Here is a 21,610-nt window from a genome sequence, read left to right as displayed (position 1 = left end):
CAGATACAGACATTCCACCCCAAAATTGACTGTCTTCATCTCCTTCTCAATCCCCCTTTTAGCTTCTCCTGTTCCTCTTGTCAACCCTCCAAATTAACCCTTTAATGGAAACTGAGTCCAAATGAGAATAGAAGAACATAGCACAATGAATGAAAATTTTGTCTTGCTCTCATTTTCTTAAGCTCCTGGGTACAAGGGGAATTAGTATTTTCTTTTCATTGCTGACAGATGGTATTAGGTACAGAGACTGCCCTGTGATTTCACTGGTATGTGGAACTCCCAGAGAAGGAAACTTCCTCTACCAATGTAGGTAAGCATCTTCTTTGCAAATTAGTTTTAGGGAGTCCCTGGAACGCTGAGAGGTTAAGTCATTTACCCACAGTTACACAACCTGTATGTATTCAGAGGCATGACTTGAACCCAGGTCTCCCTGACTTTGAAGACAGCTCCCACAACATCCCACTCCCCTGATGTCTCAGGTTTATGATATTAATAGTGAAAAAGAAAAAGTAAAGAAAGACAGCCATTGGATGAGAGGTTAAAACAATCCCATATCATTTGTTCTATTGTCTAAACTAGGATTAAACATGCTTGATAAATGTTTGTCCCCAACACCTTCCCCCATTATGAGAGGATTATTGACACAGATTAATACAATTGATTTTTAGGGGTACTCAGTGGTTTAAGAAAAAAAATTCTGTGATATTATACAGGGAAGGGTCTGAAATATGATGATGGTGGCTCTCACCTCTTTTATAAAATACATTTCCTCCTAAAGTGTCAAAATACGAACCCATATACACATTACTTGGAAAACTAGGGCACACAACTCACCCCACATTACACAGTCAGTGGCAAGGACTGAAACGCAGCCCAATTCTATTCTGTACCTACTTTCACAGTTGAACAATAAGCAAATAATAAATAAATAAATAAATAAATAAATAACAAAGCTCTCAGGACTGCAGTATTACCTGCAGTGAAATCACAACTGTCAACACTCCCTTCCCTCAGGGCTTTCCCTTGACTAAACTTAAAGTTAAAAATTTTTGGAGTTCAAATCAAGGACAAGATAAAATAGTAAAAGACATTGGGGGGAGGAGAGGAAGGAAACCACTCCACAGCTGTTTTAGTACTGGATAAGCTATAAGTAGGCAGATTTCAAGCTCATTAAGGAAGACCTTCCTAAAGTAGGAAAACCAAAAATGGAAATAAGTTGCTTCAAGAAATAGTAAGTTTCTTTACACTGGAGATTGCTGGGCTAGTTGATCATTTATTCACCAAGGATACTGTTGAAGAGATTCAGGCTTAGATCAGAGTGGGGATGAATGATTTCTTAAAGGGGGCACTATTGGGAGCTTAGTAGAAAGATCTGGGTTGGAGTCTTGACTCTGCTCTGCACTATCCAAGTTTTCTCATCTGTGAAATGAGCACTGAGTTTGTACTCGATCTTCAAGGTCCCTTCCTAGAAGTTTAAGATTTGAAGAGTCTATTATTCTCATCAGATCATATAATTCTAGTTGAGAGAGACCTTACAAGTCATCGAGTCCAACATCCTCATTTAGAGAGAAGAAAACTGAGACCAGAAATTAAGTGATCTGCCCAAAGTCACCCAGGCAATAATTAGCAGAGCCAAGATCTGAGCCCAGGTTCTCCTGGCTTCAAATCCGGCACTCTTTCCACTAAAGCAAAAAGATGACATTCCTTCTGAGATATTAGCCGAAATCCCCCACTTCAACCTTTTTTTTTTAACCATATTATAGAAGAAATAAAGCACAAAAGAAACCATGCCTGAGAAGCAGGAAAAAAAAAATAATTTTTCCCATTTTTATGCAAGAGCTTAATCTTTCACATGGTAATGTATACTTGCTACTTGTCTGCTGTCCCTTCTTACCCTCAAAGGTACTGCTCACATTCCAACACTATTTTTTACCTATCCAATGAATGAACCATTTGACCTATTTTATAAAGGATTAAGGAAAGGGATTAGACAAAATAAAAGGGTATGGACCAGACAGTTTAATGACATTTATGGGAAACTATATACAACGGGTGAATGCTCAACTAGGCTCACCATACCTTTTCACAGAAAAGAGTATTCAAGACCAGTCAAAGCAACAAAATTTTCTGTAATATTTGCTTCATGCCTTGTATCTCGACCTTGGTGGGGTTTTTTTGCATACAAAACCAAAAGGGTTAGGCTCTGACATTTCTTCATGCCCTAAAATTCTCACTCACTTGGTCTGTAAACCTCTTAGAAACTGAATTTCCCCTACAACACACCCAGAAGTTCTGTTAGGGATGAGAAAGCCCATACTACAATATCCCAGTCATTTATACTGTGTAGTGTATGTAGTTATGGTGAATGACTGGGTGGCAAACATGTTTGACGGACTCAGGATCCAAGCTCTTCAAAACCACTCTCCAAAAAGTTATACAGTAACAACAAAATTGTCAAAACAAACAACTTTAAGAACTCTGATCAATGAAATGAGCAGCCATAATTCTACAGGACCAGTGATGAAGAATGCTACTTACCACCAAACAAGGGGTAATGGACCTAAGATGCAGAATGAGACATACAATTTTTTGGACATAGCCAACATAGGCAATTGTTTTGCTTGACTAGACACATTTCTTACAAGGGTTTTTTTCTTTTTCCCTCTCAATGGGGCAAGGAAGGAGAAATAAAATAGTTCTCCACAAGCTTTGGTTGTCCAGTCTAAACAAGTAAAGAAGTTTTAACATATTTTTCTAAAACACCAAAGTAATTCATTAATATATGTAGAAACAAAGTTTCCTATTCAAAATTACATAAACAATGAAATTTATTTTGCTGCTTTTAACCCCATTTTAACCAATCTTGTTAATCATACCATCTGGGTCTTCATAATCATGGAAATGGAAGAATTTGCCTTTCCTAATTGTAAAAACTAAAGAAATGCTTTTAAAAATACTTCTCTTTCGTGTTGTATTTGTATCTCAAGGTTTCAAAGAAAAGTATATCCTAAAAGTGTAAGATATCACTTACTTTTCAAAGTATCAAAACCTGATGGCTCTATAGATCAAGAAAAAAGGTGCTAAGGTGTACTTTTGAGAAATTAGTATAACTGGAACTATTAGTTGTCTCAATTAGTTTCTCTGCAAATCATCATGTCATTATCAAAAAGATAATTTGGTGGTATGTAAATGTAATAAAATATTATTGAAAAGATGAATATGAAGATTTCAAAGAAACCTGGAAGACACCAACTGATGCAGAACAGAAGCAGGCAGACAAAAAACACAGTGAATACTGCAATATAAATAAATGGAAAAAGAAACTCCAATTGTTCTCAAATTATAATTATCCAAAAAGATAAGAAAACTCTATCTCCCTACCTTCTTTGTGGAGGTCAGGGGCTACGGATGTAGAACACTATACTGTCAAACTCAGATAATGTGTTGGTTAATTTTGCTGACGTGCTTTTTTCCCTTCTCTTTTATTACAAGAAATGGCTTGCTGAATATGAAAGAGGGTGTTATATTCAGAAATCTAAGTGTGGTAAAATCAAAAGCTATAAATTTTTTTAAAGAAATTAATATAAATCTCTAACTCTAAAGGAGAATCTTGTTAATTAAGTTCCTTCTCAAACTGTGTAAATGGACTTAAGTTAGGTACCAAAAAGGGGACAATCAAAAGCTCAATGTCTTTGGCTTTTTCTTTTTTTTTAAACTTGCTACACTGAGAATTCAAAGAGAAACCGTCCAAATTTGGTATTTTTAAAACTATCCTGAATATGTTTAACTACCAAAACTAGCACAGTGCCTTGCACATATTTTTTAAAATAACTTAATCTGTTATAATTAGTATAGGCAACTTCAGGTGATGAAATTCCCTTTCCAATGTGGGTTGGTAATAGCTATGCAAGCTATCCTTTTAGAGATTTACTGAGGGTACTGAGAGGTTAAGTGTCTTGACTTGCCCCAAGGTCACAGAGCTCTGTTATATGTCAGAGGCAAGAGCTGAACCAAGGCCAACTTTCCATCCACTACATTATGCTGCCTCTCATCTTGCACATAGTAGGTCCTTAGTGGTTTTATTTAATGTACTTAAGAAAACATTTAAGACATCCTTCTGATTAAGTTTTTGGAGGCTAGGAGATAAGAACTGTGTGTCAACTGACAGCTCTTCAAGAGCAAGGCCTAAGAACATGCAAAGTATTTACTACTTGCTTAAACTATCAGGGCTTCAAGACTAGCAAGGGCTATAAACTGCATTCAACGTCCAAAAAAGGACAAAATAAAGTAAACATAATGAAAAGCTTGTACACAGTTCACCACCAGGTTCATTTAACTGAAGGGACAAGGAAAGTCAAGGTAAACTGCAAAAATGGGGACCTTACAAGGAAGATGTTCAAAAGAAAATTCTGAAGCCTGGAAAGCAACAGTACATAAGAAGTAGTAAACAGGCCACAATGAAATAGATGTGGGAAAAACAGTGTCAGGAAGCAGCATCTTCAAGTCAGATGGCCTAAACTCCAGCATTTAGCACAGGGTCTGGCATACAGTCCGCAATGAATAAATGCATTTACTGACTTGAACTCCATCACTTAACAGCTGTATGACCACGGGCAACTCATTTCTCCTCCCTGTATCTCAGTTTCCTTATCCATGAAATGGGAATTATATCTATATTGCCTATTTCACAAAGCTGCTTATGAGCAAAGTGCTTTGTAAACCTTTAAGCACTATTTAAATGTATAAATGTGAGCTCTTAGTAACAGGGAGTGGACACTGGCATAGGAAATTCCCAAATGAGAAAACTCTCCTCTACCAATGCAGGTGAGCACCTTCTATGCAAATTATGTAGTCTTTGAAAACTGCCTATAATCCTGAGAGGCTAAGTGAAGTGCCCAGGATCACAAAGCCCTAAGAGAGATTAAATGACCTGTTCAGGGTCATGGAGCTGAACATATCTTATGATCACACTGCCTCTGCCATAGTGGTGGTGGTGAGGATAACAGGCAGCGTGGTACATGAATGGATAGATGGTCTTGATCTAGTCTGTGGATATCTCACATAATCTCTCTAAACCCCAAGCAGAAGTTGTCAGGATGCGTCAGTAGATGAAGTTCTAAACCCAAGACCTAAAACTGGAAAACTGACTTATTACTACAGGTTGTAAAACAGGGGTAAGAAACCTACAGCCTAGAAGCCACATATGCCCTCTAGGTCCTCGGGTATGTCCTTTTGACTGAGTCCAAGATTTACAGAACAAATTCTTTTATTAAGAGGATTTGTTCTGTGAAGTTTGGATTCAGTGAAAGGGCTGTAATTGAGGACCTACAAGGCCACAGGTTCCCCAACCCTGGTAAGATGAATAAAGCAAAGATCATCAATGCATAATAGAGGTGTTAAATTTTAGTATCCAAAAGAAAAACTTCTTAATCAATGAATCTTTCTTCTCTATTTCCTGACATTTAGAAAATGACTAAAGAGTTGTTAAAACTAGAAGACAGGGAAGGAATAAAGCACCCAAACAGCAAGGTATAACAAACCTCTTGCCAAAAGTCTTAGGCCCAACAACTGAGCACCTTTTTTGCTCCATGAAAAAGATGGTCAAAACGCCCTCATTCTAGAATTTCTGATTCCCAAAAGGTTTTTTTTTTTTTTTTAGGGTATGTCTTAGCTCCAGATAAATACTCCAAAACTGGACAAAAGAATTTCCATTATTTAAAAAAAAAATCACAACTTGATCACCTGTGAAGAATCTACTTATTAGCAAGTTATCCAAAAACTAACATGAAAGTATTCTAAAAAATTACTCCATCCTAATACTTCCATTTTTGAAGGTGAGCAAAGCCAAGGGAAGAAATGACCAAAGCTTCAGATTCATTTTACAATAATTTACTCATATATTGATTTATTTACTTATATAAATATGCTGCCTGGCACATAGTAGGTGCTTCCTAAATGTTTGTTCATTGGTTGATTGACAATGACAAAAGTGAGGTAGACAGTGGTTGAGTGACTGGGTAATGAGTGGCAGAGCTCAGTTTGAACCAAGGTCCTGACTTCAAGTCTAAACATCCCTTTTCACTATGTGTACTTTGCATACTGCCTCAGAGCAATGATTTTTAATTCACCACTCTTTAAAAATACAGTTAACATCCACTCCATATGAAAGTATTCTAGACTGATTTTTACAGAATTTAGCATGAAAATGTTATTTTCAAACACGATGACTTAAAAGTTAAATTTGTTGCATTTATAAGACCACACAGACACAGAACAACATAATCAGTTCCATCAGGTAGGGAAAGCATTACTGCTTATTTATACTTCAAAGTCCTCTGAACTTATATTTTGAGAATCTCCTAAATAAAGAACCTGATTAAAATGCTTTATTCTGGTCAACATTTTTTTCTACCTTATTCTTTTTATTTACCAAAGAAAGATCCTTGTCATGGGCAAATCATAGATTCTTAGATGAAAAGCAATTACATATGTGAAAAAGTATTATAGCAAATGTAGATTTCACAATGAAACACAAACTCAACATAATTTCAAGGGAAAATGTTCAAGATTTTCTAATGCAGCACATATAAAAGACAATGCTCAGAACCATTTGCGTAAAACTACTGAATTCCTGGTTTTTAAAAACAGTCCTGCACATAATCTCACACATTCTCTAACCTCCAAAATAATTTTTTTTTAATTTCTGAAAGGACCTTATGAATTAGAGTAGACACTGTAAATAAACAGTGGACCATACAATCTACCTCTCAACCCCCAAAACAGCAGTGACATTTCAGTTCATTCTCGCTGACAAGGCAATGTGGAAGAAAAAATGAAAATGGAATACTACATATATTCATGTTATCATTTTCCTCATTCATTCATAGGTACCCTGCTGCTACCCAGACACATTCTAAAGAAAGATACTTACTTCAATGATTTCACATTCAAATACATGCACAACATGTATTCTGATGCACAATCACTCTTTAAAGAAAATTAACCAGTGGAAACTATGTTAATAGTGTCATGGTTGAAATTCTATGTGCCACAGTAAAAATTATGGTTCCCAAGGGAACTCTTCAGTCACACTGAATATATATATACACACATATACATATACATATATATACATACACTTATAAGTGTGTGTATATCTATATATGGGGGGGCACTATTCAGCTAAGGTCCCCAAGGTAATCTGGTTCATTTAAGTTTAGGAAGTTAGTATCCTAATGACATTATTTATTTGTGAGTTTAAGATGTGTAGGATAAATTTAAAGCAATTTCAACTTGATAGGAGGCATCAGAATTTAATAATTCCCCTTTTCTTCCCCTATTTCCAATTTGCCCACCCCAAAATATGAAGCTTTGCAAAGCAGCATATGCTTATAACAGCCTGGTGACTTGAAAGGAGACAGTATTCTTGGCACAATTTAAGACAAAGAAAATACAGCCTCTACTCTAGAGTCTTAAGTCAAAGACACGGCTCTAAGACATAAAAATTCAACTGACAACTTGTTAATGTTTCTTTGGAATTTACTTTTTGCTTTTCCTATTCTCCTACTCTGAACACAGTTACCAGAAAAGAGAGAAGGGGGGGGACGTTGGGGGAATAAGAATAATAAAAATCCTTTCTGTGCTTTGAAAAGGTAAGAAACATCAGGAAACAGAAGAGTTCCAGGTGAGAGGTGGAAATTGTCAAAGAACACCTAAGGGCAGATGCAGGTTTAAGGAGAATCAGACAAGTGCCACATAGACCAGAAAAGAGACAAAAACAGAAAGATGAAACAGTTGTCTAAAAAGGTCATACAAAGAGGAAAGAAGCTGATAAAAAACTCAAAGGAAAAACATGAATTTGAAGAAATCAACTGATTTCTCATTAGGTGTAATGCAGAAGATGATTAGGCTATCATGTTGAAACCTAATTAAGGAAACAAGTTTTAGATTTTACGTTATTCCTCTTCTCTGCACTGATATTGGAGTTTGCAATGATAAATAAGTGTTAGCCCAGTTTGTTGCTAGATTGGTGGGGCAGAAAGCTATAGAAAAGTTCTGTGGTTCATTTCCTTAACTCTTTTTTTGCATGAATGTTTAACTCTTACAGGCTGATGGGGGGGCAACCTTGTTAACCCAACCTCACCGGCATCATAATTTAAATAACTAAATAAGACATTAAAACAGGATCACTTGCCTGTTTTCTTTATTAAACCTCCTATTCCAAGAATTCTACATACCTAGGCCCAGGTCCTTCAGTATCCATCTCTCAAACTCCACTCTCAAAGAGTTATTTTGATTATAATATGGTTTCTTTTTAACAGCCCATCCTCCAGGCTACCTACACTACACATAGCATCAGTCTTGTGTTGTCTATATCTCTAATGGATAAGCCATTAATTTTCACATCTTTTCCACTCTTTGATCTGACTTGATCCTCAAGTCAGTTACTGAAGAAAAAAATGCCTGCAGAACCAAAACCTTCTTCTCTGACAGTATGTGATCAATATACTCTCTCTTTTTTTCCCCTGAAATGCCCTGCTACATTTCTTTAAATTACCTATTCCAGATTTACCAGTAGGGGAAAGTTTTGGTAACTTTTCCCACATAAATCATTTAGTCTATTCTTGGGGTTTAGATTGTTAATCTCACCATAACAGAGTTGCATAACCAAAAGAATTTAAGATTCTTAGTAAAAACCAACTTAGTAAAAGAGCAAGCTCACCCACAACTTTATGATAATATCTTAAGAGATTGTAATTTTATCCTACTAGATTATTTTGTACTTCAAATGTTTAAAGGCATTTTGAATACTGCCAGAAGACACATTAACAGTTACTAGATCAACTATAACTAGTTAAGTCAACCACAGTTGCTAATAAACTAAAACTGGTATAGATTAAAAGTCTATTTTTTAAGATTAAGAAGTACCTCCCCCCCATACCTATCTCATCTCTCTCCAGATAAAAAAATAGTAATAAGACACTTTTTAACAAGTTTTGCTGTATTACAATACTGAATCAACAAATTACTCACAATAAGTTTAAAAAAATAAACAAACTAAGATTTGGACTTAGAATTTGATTGACTGGAAACATTTTGCTTGAGTGAGTCAATGATATGAAAGCTCAAACAGAGGTGCAGAAAAGATCCAAAGAAATCTTAAGACACTCACTTAACTGAATATAAATGGGTCTGAGAGGAGTGAAAGATAAAATATTTCACACTTCTTCTTCTGCTATTTGGACTAGGAAAAAGAATTTAAAGAATAAATTCTAACATCTAACATCCTTCACTATGACAGACATCCCTAACATGCTACAGTCTCACCACTGAGCCACACACTCAAAGAGGACAGTAACAAGATATTTTTCCAATACTACTGAAAGACCTAAGCTCTCCCAGGCTCCAAAGTGGGAGGCCCACAAGGCCAAACTTCTGCCTTTGCCTCAGATGCCTTCCACATGTTTTAGCTTGGGCAAGTCATTTTAACTCCATAGCATCAGTATGCTCATCCATAAAATGAAGAGATTGGATTAGAAGGTCTCTAATGTTGCTTCCAATTCTAAATGTATGTTCCTGTGACCAACCATCCTTTGGATTAGCAGTCAGATAGCTTTTTAGTGTGTCAGGCACATGGGGCTATGTACCAAGCCCATGGTGTGGGAGTGACTCCTGGTCCTCTGATCCCCATCCACAATCTATAGCTAATTCTGTTTAATTCAACCAACATTAAATCTTATGTGTGTGAGGCACTATATGGAGGCACTGGAGGAAATTTAGGTAATATAGAGCCCCTGCTCTCATGAAGCTTTTCAGTCTATTTGAAGAATGTCTTTAGAGATAAACTATGACTTCTGTTTCTCAGAAATTTCTCCCTAACCACTAGAAATCATGTTCTATCATTAAAAATAAAGTAACTTTATTTTATTCCACTTTCTCTTTTCTCTTTCAAAAATTATTTTACATGAGATGGCTGGCAGAGAGAATAGAAGCAAGGGAGAAAAATAGGCAATGTAAAAACAAAAGACGTCAAAAATTATGGAAAAAAAAACCCCACAAGTATATGCTCTATATTGTTCCCACATGGTTGCCATCTCTGTCTTGTCAATAGCTTACTGAAGGAAAATTCAATAATTAACTCAGGTCTAAAGTGGAAAGCCCATGCTCAATTATGAAAAACCCAACAAAGGAAAACCCCTGTGATTTCATGCGACAATCCTGCTGGTTACTAACAATGTAGTAGTACCAAAATTCGATAGTTCACAGCATCAGAATACATAGTAGAAAAGGGAGGGAATAAGCACTTATATAGAACCTACTAGGTGCCTGGCAGTAGGCTAAGTGCTTTACAAATATTATCTCATTTGAGCCTTACAACAACCCTGAGAGGTAGGTACCATTGTTACTTCCATTTTAAAGTTGAGGAAACTCAGGCAAACAGAGGTTAAGTGACTTGCCTTGGGTCACACAGTTAGTAAATGTATGAGGCCAGATTTGAATTCTGGTTTTCCCAACTCCAGGCCCAATGCTCTACCCACTATACCATGTACCTCGCAGTGTTCATTATGCAGAATGAATGACTTCAGCCATAATACATGAAAGGGATAATGTTCGAGTCGGAGGACTGATAAAAAGTAAGACTCTATATTCACCAAAATATTTACAGCACCACTTTTTGTGACAGAAATTGGAAACAAAATAACTGATCATCAAAAATTGAGGAACGGCTAAACAAATTATGGTATGTGAATGTAATAAAAATCTTACTGTGCTGTAAGTGAAATAACATAATGAATTCAGAGGGAAGCACAGACTTACATGAATTGATGCAAAATGAAGCAGAAACAAGAAAACAATATACACGACAATAACAATGTGAAAGAACCAAAACAAAATAAAAAAATTAATATTGCTAAATCACAAAAAACAAGGTGGTCCCAAAGAAGAGACATGAGAAGACACCTCCCCCCAACTCCAGTGCAGAGAGAAGAGGTCCACAAGTGTGTAACGCTGCATAATCAGGTGTTTTAGTTTTTGTTTTTGTTTTTTTAATGTATTGAATCTTCTTTTTCCTTCAAAAAAATTCTTTGTTATAGGGGATAAGGATATTTAAGCAATATAAAAAACAATCAGTTCAAGATGCCCAATAGGCAGTTGGAGATGTGAGACTGAAGGTCAGCAGAGAGGTTAGGGCTTGAAAAACAGATCTGAAATTCATCCTCTTAAAGGTGGTAACTGAATCATTCAAGTCATGGAAGCTGAGAGAAGGGTCACCCAGAGGATATAGTGACTTCTGAAGGTTATGTGGGGTTCAGTGAGTGACTGTGGTGGTGGTGGTGATGTGATGACAATGATAAAAATGGCATTCCTACAGAGATCTAAGGTTTGCAAAGCACTTTACTAATATTTTCTCTTTCAATCTTCACAACAACCCTGGGAGGTAGATGTTATTATTATCACCAATTTACGGATGAGGAAACGGAGGCACACAAGGGTTAAGTGGTTTACCCAAAGTCATGCTGCTAGTATCTGAGACATTATGTGAATTCAGCTCTTCCTGACTCCAAGGCCAAAGCCACCTAGCTATCAAGTATAAGATGGACATAGGAATGAAGGATTAGATCTAAGACAAATTTAGAGATAAGTTTAACCATACAGTGGGAGTCCTAGAGGACATAATGAAGGAGCAGGGGCTCAAAAAGGGTAACAGAAAAAATGAGTTTCTACCTAATCATCCAGTGCCCCTGAATCACAAGAAGAGCAAAAAGGAGTATGCTAGCCATAGGATAACAAAGCAGCATTTGCCTTAGGCTCCCACACTCGAGTGCTCTGACCATTTTGGAGAGCAATTTGGAATTATGCCCAAAGGGCTATAAAAATGTGCATACCCTTTGACCTAGCAATAGCATTTCTGGGCTATATCCCAGAGAGATCATACAAATGGGAAAAGGACCTACATGTACAAAAATATTTATAGCAGCTCTTTTTGTGGTGGCAAAGAATTGGAAATTGAGAGGATACCTATCAATTGGGGAATGGCTGAGCAAGTTGTGGTATATGAATGTAATGGAATACTATTGTGCTATAAGAAACGATGAACAGGCTGACTTCAAAAAAGCCTGGAAAGACTTGTACGGTCTGATGTTAAGTGAAGTGAGCAGAACCCGGAGAATGTTGTACACAATAACAGCCACATTGTGCAATGACTAATATTGATAAACTTAGCCCTTCTCAGTAATACAAGGATCTAAGACATCTCCAAAGGTCTCACGATGGAAAACGCTATCCATATCCAAAGAAAGAACTACGGAGTTTGAATGCAGATCGAAGCATACTATTTGCTGTTTTTTTCTTCTGTTTTGTTTTGTTTCCTCTTTCTGGTGGTTCCTCCTATTGGTTCTAATTCTTACTTACAACATGACTAATACGAAAATATGTTTAATAGGAATGTATATGTATAGCTTATATAAGATTGTGTGCCATCTTGGGGAAGGAGGTAGGGAGGGAGTGGGAGAAAAATTTATAACTGAAAAGCTTATGCAAGTGATTGTTGATAATTCAAAATAAATTAATTTTTTTTTTAAAAAAGAGTCCCCTGATGGAGAAAATTATCAGATTATTCTTTCTCAAAAAACAGGAGAAGAAAGAGAGATCAGTCTGGGTATGCAAGTCAGCAATACCTGGTAACTGGGTCCCAAGAGTCTGATTAAAGATACCCTGGCCCATGGATTATGTTTTTAGCTCCAGAGCCCTGACAGCTCTTCTCCTGCTTGTGAATTCAGGACTTATGGTAGATGAGGCCCTGGACCTGCAAACCCTTCTAAGCTCAGGAACAACAAGGCAATAACACATTGCAAGCAACTTAGAAGAGCATTTAAAGGTGAACAAAATGAAGACTGACACCCATGTAGGGCTCAGAAGATTTAAACTATGCTTCTGAAATTGCTTAAAATAAACGTTCAAATCCTCAACAAGTATTTTTGTTACTATACGTACTAGACGTAGTCATTAACTCAGCTTACAATGCCCCACAATTCTTAGATTTTTACTTAGGGAAAGGTTAAAACAATGGAAAAAATGTTTTCCATATTTAATCTTTTGGTTACTTCTCTGGACAGTGCCATCCGTATAATCTGTTGTGGGTTAGGACAATCATACACTTTTCCCTTAATCACCTTAGGATGATAGAACCTAAGACCATTTCTAAAATGTGTGCAAGATTATACTATCAAATACTTACCACAGAATTCCAGCTTCTAAAACATAACTCCTCAAATTTATGCTAGCCCTCCTTTCCAAACTTCGTATTATCATGGAACTAATAAATTAGCTAGCAGAGTCAATCAAAATTTCTGAATTTGTATTGGACTAGCGTTATCAATCAAAATTTCAGTTTTTGTAGAACTCTCTGTCTCTCAAAGGATAATTTCTTTTAAGTCCCAAATTAATTTGTGTCAAACCTTAACCTAGTGTTTATTTATATGACTAAATCAACACACAACTCTGCAGATGTACTCATATAATCTCTACACTCTTATGACAGCTGCTCCATTCTATCAATCCCACAAAATACCAGTTGGAAGTTCTACAACATAAACATTAAGGTAAAGGTAAATCCCAGATACACTCAATTTCTGTTTTACTAAATCATAAAATTTCCATTTATCTGTTACATCAAAGACCAAAGAGAACTGAATCCAAGTCTCTATAAAACAGATACTAGCATTTAAGTTATTTCTGCTGCTCAAAATCCTAAAAAACTCAAGCACATTCATTTCAACTAGCTAACCCAGAAAGGAAGGCAAAGGAAAGGTTTTCCGAAAAGTCTGCTTCTCTACCTTCCAAAGATTAACATCACCCACCTTGTTTGCGAACATCATCTACAGCAGCCACAAGTTCCTCCTTGAGAAACTGACTCTCCTTGGCAATTTTGTCTCCCTTCTCCAAGAAATTCTCAGTTGCTTGTTCAACTGATGCAGCCAACACATGGGCCTTCTTAGAGCGACCTCGTTTCTTGTTGGAGGGTCCCTTGTTACTGGTGGTTACCAAAGTTGTAACCTAAAACAGTTTTACATTTAAAGAATAAATTGCAGACTTTTAAATGAAATTCTAGGAAGACAAACATCCAGGTCATACTCAGGTAGCAACAAAACATCATAACCTAACATTTATGAACTCCTAGCAGGCATTAGTCACTCACACAAAATATCAGAAAACAATCCTATTTAAAAGCGGTATTCCTAATTCAAATAAGTGGTTATAAACTGTAGCTTCCACAGGAACTAGGCCAACTGAGTGGCTTAGGCGAAAAACACAGCAGAGTGTGATGAAGCAGAAATGATACATTCCAGGAAAGGTTTTAAAAGTTTACATTAGGGCAAGAAAAAGTTTTAAGGGTCAAATCCATCATCTCTCCCATGCATCATTAAGCAAAGATCCAGAAAGCAGAATGTGACTTTATGAGGGTATGATGGAGCCAAGTTTTCAAAAGCATTTGGAGTTGTTTTTAATCCTTAAAAATTTGCTTCTGAAGACAAATTTCTTTTCATAGTTTATTCACATGAATTACTTTAGTAAGGACTCTTTAGTCAAGAGTCCTTTAAAAAGACACACACTACTGCCCAAAGAAATAAAAAATGTTAAGTTTTAAATCTCTGAATACTAATCATCTGAGTAACACAGTGAACAGCTATTTTATCTTTTACATAAGATGCTTAAAGACTTGTTATAGTTAAAAATGGAAAGAACTGAACTACAGAGTACCGCAGTAAATGGGTTCATAGGCTATAAATCTCTTTCCCAATTCCTACTACATTCATATGTATAAATACTAATTTATATTAATGAGATGGAATTGGAGAGGGGAAAAATGTCCCAAGCTATTCAATCTCATATTAATATAATCTAGGGAGTTATGCCTATATTCTTTATAATCTAACCAAAGCTAGTTAGTTATTAATTCTCAGTTAAATGCCTTTCATTCATGATGGTATCTATAAGTGTAACAAACAGATTAAAATAATCAAATTATGATAATCAAAAAACACAAATTATAATTAAAAAGAAACAACTCTCACATACACTCTCTATTCTAACACTTCCACCTCACTCCTAGATTTTTATAACAGACTACTGATGGGTCTTCCTGCCTCAAGTCTCTCCTCGCTCCAGCCCATCATCCTTTACTCAGCTGTCAAAGTTATCATGGCTCAGGTCTGACCATGTCACCCACTCCCTGATTCAAGATGCTCCCATCACCTCTAGAACTAAATACAAAATCCTGTTTGGCATTCAAAGTCCTTCACCACTCGACCCTCTACTACCTTTCCAGGCTTCTTATACCTTATTTCCCCATCCCATTCCCATTCCCCCACATAATCTGTGACCCTGTGACACTGACCTCCTTACTATTTCTCACACAAAATACTCTACAGCTAGACTCCCCAAATTTTTACTGGCTATTACCCATTCCTGGAATACTCTCCCTCTTTTATCTCTACCTCCTGGCTTCCTTCAAATCCTAGCTGAAATTCCATTTGTAACAAGAAGTCTTTCCTGGTGCCCGTTTACGCTGGTGCCTTCCCTCTATTGATCACTTCCAATTTAACCTGTTTCTATCTTGCTTCCATGTTGTCTCCCCTATTAGGCTGTGAGCTACAGTCCTTGTGACAAGAGGGACTGTCCTTTCTTTGTTTCTCCAGTACTTAGCACAATGCCTGGCACTTACTACTTACTGACTGACTTATCAAAACTACCACTTCTAATTAGTTAACTATCTTCTAATACTTGATATTTACACACAAAAAAGGCATAAACTGGGTAGGTGATGGTCAACCTTTCAAGAACTTTGTGTAAAGGGGCCATAATGTGTTCTAGAGAAAAGAATGCTGATCTCAGTCATGAGACCTGGTCCTGACCTGTCAAATTCTGGTCCTGACATTTCTCAGCTGAGTAGCCATGAACAAGTTACAATTGTCTCACTTACCAAATGGAGATTCCACTACCTGTAAATAAATCTGAAAACAACAGTTCTGGCATCTTGGAGATAGTGAATAAAGCTATCATGTGGTTCTCATAAATGGTATAAAAGTACCACCTCTGACACTTCTTAATTTCTATTATCACTTATATTATTTATAATAAGGGCCAAACACTGAATGAACAATGGAGTACGAATCAAAAAACCTAGTTTCTGATCCTAGTTCTGCTACTACCTGGATTAAGTCCTTTTCCCTACATGGCTTATGTTTCCTCACCTACAGAAAAAAGCAGGTTGGTTTACATGAGTTATAAAGGTCCTTCTAATTCTAAAATTCTGTGGCTCTTCAAAAAACATGACTCAACATGGAAACCTCCTCAGATGACACTACTATAAAGGTGCAAGACTGGTGTGTAAATTCTTACCTGAGTAACAAGAGGCTCCAAAAGTCTTTCAACTGCCAGAGTCCTTATCTCCAGACTTTTGGGGTCCCATTTGAAGTTTATGTTGCCTGCATGCACAGCAGTCATTTCTGGAAACCAAAAAAAAAAAAATCCACAGCAGTCAAAGTCTGGCAAGGATAGCAGACACAAATTTACAAATCATCACTAAGTTTCGTGTCAAAATAAACTCTCATTTTAAGTACTTTTCTAAAGACTACATAAATGAAAACCATCCAAGGCAGATCTGAAAAGAATTCTACAGCAACTGCAAACTGCAAACTGGGCCACAATATATCTGTCTCTCTCCCAACCAGATCAATATCTCAATATTCATATTCTCATGATAAACAAAACCATAAGATATAAAGGCAGCTGCAGCAGGATGGCCCACAAGTTCACCTTATAGAGACAAACAAAGGAGCTGTCAAAGATGGGTTTATAATGCATTCAAAGGCATTAAGAAAGATTTCATGGGACATTGATCTTTTTGTTTTGCTATGCTTATGAGAAGTATAAACATAAACATAAATGAGGTACGTGTATCAATATGTGTTGTAGCAGATAAAAAAGGTGAGAAAAATCTAAGAAGGATAAGTGAAAATCCTACAAAACAAATCAGTATATAGTCTGACACTTGGTCACTTCCATGCAAAGACAGATAGAGGGAAGGATAGCAAAAAGTATGTTATATAGTAGGTCTCAATTTTGAAGGGAAAAATGATTTGACCATTCAGATGTCTCACACTTATAAGTTATTAATACTTTCATCCAGAAGAAAGTCAAAATAAGCTGTCTGGATACAGTTAACTAGTTAAAGCAAAAGTCAAAATTATCTTTAAATTGGAAGGATAAAAATGATAAAAAATGAAAAAGTTCTGTGAAAAATTTCCAAAGGTTCAACATGATCTATTTAACCAAACTACTGATGCCAAAAACTAGGAAGCAGAAAAAGACAAAAACTGCCAAAGGCATTAGCCACAACTAAATCAAAAGAAGCCCAAGCCCAAGAAGTCTAGAAACTACTTCACTAATCAATGCAGAGAGACTAGGTAGCCAAAGTCAACACCACTTTGGAATACAAACTAATCTGTGTAAAAAAAAAAAAAATTTAAACCTATGGAGGATTATGGAAGAAGATTACAAGTAATAATGCTTCATAAAAGAGCAAAAATCTAGAACCAAACTGACAGGAAGCTTGGCATGAGATGCATGTGTTTTGTTGGTCAGTTTGCTTAACTATTCTTCTTTGTTAACAGGAAGCATTCTGTATGGGGGTAGGAGGATGAATATAATGAGAAATGATTGTGACATAAAGGAAAAAAAAATTAAAAGGTGACCGAAAGGTATTATGATCTGCTCTTTGTCTAATTTTTTTCTGGTATGATCTTGTTATCTTAATATTCAGGTCACATACCCATTCTGAATTTATTTTAGCATATGCTATAAAATGTAAGTCTAAGTTTCTGCCAACTCTTTTCTATTTTCCCATCAACTCTTGTCAAATAGGGAGTTCTTTCTTGGGTAATTTATGTTTTGGGGTTTACTGAACATAAGGTTGGATTCAGTTATTTCTAGTTTTTTCTTTATCTAGTCTGCTCCTTTGATTCTATTTTTTTCTAACTAGTACCAAATACATTTGATAATTATTGTTTTATAATATAATTTGAGATCTGCAGGTGGTATTCTCCCTTTATTCCTGCCTTTTTTTTATTATTTTCTTTGATATTTTGGATCTTTTTTCCTTAAAATTAATTTTATTATTTTTTTCCAGCTCTGCAAAGTATCTTTTGGTGGGCTGATCGTTACATTAGATCTGTAAATTAATTTTCATATCATTGTCATTTTTATGCTATTGGCATAGCCCTTCCAAGAGCACTTAATATCATTCCAACTATCTAAACTGTTCTTTATTTCTTTTAGAAGAATTTTTTAACTATCTATACAGGTACTATATCAAGTACATTGGTAGACTTATTTCCAAAATATTTTGCAGTATGATTAGGTGGTGAATTTCTTAACCAAAAAAGGGAAGATCACAAAAAACTAAATAGATGGTTTTAACTATATAAAATTGAAAAAAAAAGCTTTTGTAAAATTAATGCAACTAGGAAAAAGGAAGTAGTCAACTAAGAAAAAAATTTTGCATAAAATCTTTCTGATTAGGGCCTAATATCTAAAATATATAGACAACAAATAGAAAGATAGGAATAGTGTCTAAACATAAGGTTTCATTAAACCGGAAAACTCTTTCTGTCGATGCAGGTCACCACCTTCCCTGCCATTTACAGTCTTAAAAAAGCTGCCTTTTAAAAAATGAGGTTAAGCGACTTATTCAAGATCAAACAACCAGTATGTATCAGAAGCAAAACTTGAACCCAGGTCTTCCTGAGTTTGAGGGCAGACATCTATACAACACATCACACTGACTCTGAAGGTCATTCCCTAAAAATGAGTGGTGAAAAGTACAGGAACAAACCATATGAAAGAATGCTCTCAATCACTAAAGATAAATGCAATTCAAAACAACCCTGAGATTTCACCTCATACCCAATAAATTAACAAAGATAACAAAAGCTGAGAACAGCCAATGCTGAAGGGATTGTGGAAAGAAAAGACATTTATGCACTATTTGGGGAGCTGTGAGTTGGTCCAATTATTCTCAAAAATAATCTGGAACTATTTGAAAATGTCTATATGCTTTGACAATGAGAGTCCACTGCTAAGTATATACTTCAAAGAGAATCTACAGCAAAATGGCCCCATTATGCAGCATGTAGTAAGAATCGGAAACAAATTAGCTATCTTTTGGAGAATGGCTAAACAAAATTGAAGAATATGAATGGATGATTACAATTTTGTAAGAAATTATGAGTACGATGAAACAGGATCAATGTAACACTTAGATGAACTGAGACAAAGTGAAAAAGAATCAGAAAAACAACATATATGACTGCAGTAATGTAAATGAAGAGACTAGCAAGAAAAAAACATGAAAATAAATGCTGTGAAATTTTAATGGCCAAGGCTGGCCCCAAAGAAGAGATATGAGAAGACATTTGCCCTGCTTCTTTGCAGAGGCTGGATACGATGAGTGTAGAACTCCACACGTAACACAAGCTTTTTCAGTATGTTGGGTAGCTAATTTCTTCTTCCTCTTTTTAACTATTATAAGAGATGGCTTTCTGGGAGGGGAAGGCAGATATGATGGAAAATATAGGTGACCTAAAAACAATAGATATAAATAAGATATTTTTAAAAGGCATAAGTGTTAAAATATATAATGCAGGACCCAAAATTTTAAAACTCAAATTGCTGTGCTTTCCTCACAAGTATTTGGATCCAGTACATCTATAAGAGTACTGCTGATCAAACTGATGAGGCCTTCATCAGTTGTGATTTCAGGGCACGGCACCTCCCAGAGAAGCACATGAACCCTATGTGTGGCTGAGAACATTAGAGAACTGCTCAGATTAGTTCCCAGTGATTTGGAATACTTCCAATATGACTGGTGACAGAATCAGATGGGATGGAACTCTGTGTAAGAGCTCTCCCTTCAACATGGTCTATAAGGATAGCCCATCTCTCTTCATATGCCCTCTGCTTGGCTTGTCTTCTGAATCTTAGTGCACAAGGCAGATTTGGAGGGGACTTCTCTCACCCTCCCCTCTAGGAACAGAAAATTACAATTTTTTTTTTTTTTAGTAGAAGCATATGACAATCAGAGAGAGGAGTTCCCAGCCTTCTAGCATCTGGACATTTTCTTCTACTTCTCTCTTTTTCTGAGAAAAAAATCAGACGAGATTCCTGAAAATGGATCCATGACTTGATAGATTTCATGACTTGAAAATAACATTATTTGAGGAATAATCCTAATTTAGAGACTTCATGGTATAACTTATTTCCAATGATGATCCATGCATATAAGTGTATCACTTGAAAGGGAGGTGAGCTAATAATGTGTGAAAACTAAGGGATAATTATAAAAGATAATTACAAAAGATGGACAACTAGTATACCAACTGCACTTGTACTCATATAACACACACAAAGACCTAGCGGAAGGCCTCCACTATATTATATAGATTCTCTGGTAGATCTATGGGAAAATATAGACAAGAATGATACAGGATAAAATGGCATGCATAAGCTGAAAACTTCACTGATGAAGGGAATGCCCTACATTGATGAGATTAGAGACTTATTGAAATACTGAAGTGTGTACATGCATTATAAAATGGTTTAGAGAAAGTATTGGCAAAAGAGCAACACCGCCAAGAGAGATGGCAACTACATGAGAAGAGATGATAACAAGGGTCAGTCTTGAGATGTGTAGCTTCCATTATCTTTAGTTCTATGGGTAGGTTGGTAGCTCTGACATGCAGCAGAATGCAAGCTCCAATTCCAGATCCCAGACTCCAAAGACCTTTTAGATAAGGAGCTGGTATGGCACTAAAAGGTCCAGTGGCTAGTGAGCAAAGCAGTAAGGTATACTAGATCATTAAAATGAATGTATTCTCTGAATTGCTTAAAAAGGAATAAGGGGCAGGAAACTTAATTCTAACTATATCACAGCATAAAAGCAAGTGAGACAGAAGAAGATGCCAGTTAGTTAAGCCTTAGCATCCATGCATCCTGAGGGCTCGGACTGAACCAGCTGAACCATGCTTCATTCAGCAAAATTCTATTTTATACATTTCTGAGGAGGCCAAAAAAGTAGAGACCCAATATACTTGGTTTCATTTTCTTACTTGTCCAATGCAACCTCTACTTGCAGCACATCTACAACCCACTCCCAAACTAGAATAGCAAAGACAACAAGCATCTTATTTATCTGTAAGGCTACTTTAAAAGTGACTGCCACCTAGCATTTCTTCAAAAATATTTTAATACTTAATGAATTTTATCCTGTTGTTCAACAATGTATAGATTAGTACAATCTCTTTCTTTCTCTCTCATCCATTCCCTCTCTTTTCCTTTCTCCCTTCCTCCCTTCTCATCTCCATCCCCACCCACAGGTCTACAACAAATCAAATTTAATAGACTATTTTATCTCATTCTAAACCCTGCAAGCCTGATAACTGTGTATAATGCCAGTCAAAACCACTCACAACTCAAAAAATTTTCAGGGTACACCTAATCAAATGCATAGGTTAACAGACAGTGTCACGGGGTCAAATTTCCAATGGAC

At 36.2% G+C, this 21,610-nt stretch overlaps 1 protein-coding gene across 1 annotated transcript in view; it reads right to left on the bottom strand.

The window, feature by feature from the left end:
- CTNNA1 (catenin alpha 1) overlaps positions 1 to 21,610 on the bottom strand; it is a 153,479-nt gene that overhangs the window by 109,749 nt on the left and 22,120 nt on the right. The window contains exons 2-3 of the mRNA XM_027856545.1: positions 16,405 to 16,511; positions 13,863 to 14,058 (exon numbers count right to left, since the gene is read on the bottom strand). Of these exons, the coding sequence (XP_027712346.1) occupies positions 13,863 to 14,058; positions 16,405 to 16,509 (301 nt within the window). The 5' untranslated portion in view covers positions 16,510 to 16,511. The remainder of the gene's footprint in view (positions 1 to 13,862; positions 14,059 to 16,404; positions 16,512 to 21,610) is intronic.

Source organism: Vombatus ursinus, unplaced genomic scaffold (assembly GCF_900497805.2).
Source record: "Vombatus ursinus unplaced genomic scaffold, bare-nosed wombat genome assembly UNPS02011572.1, whole genome shotgun sequence".
Taxonomy (NCBI): Eukaryota; Metazoa; Chordata; class Mammalia; order Diprotodontia; family Vombatidae; genus Vombatus; species Vombatus ursinus.
Note: the sequence above shows the minus strand (reverse complement) of the source record. Positions and strands in the feature narration are given on the sequence as shown.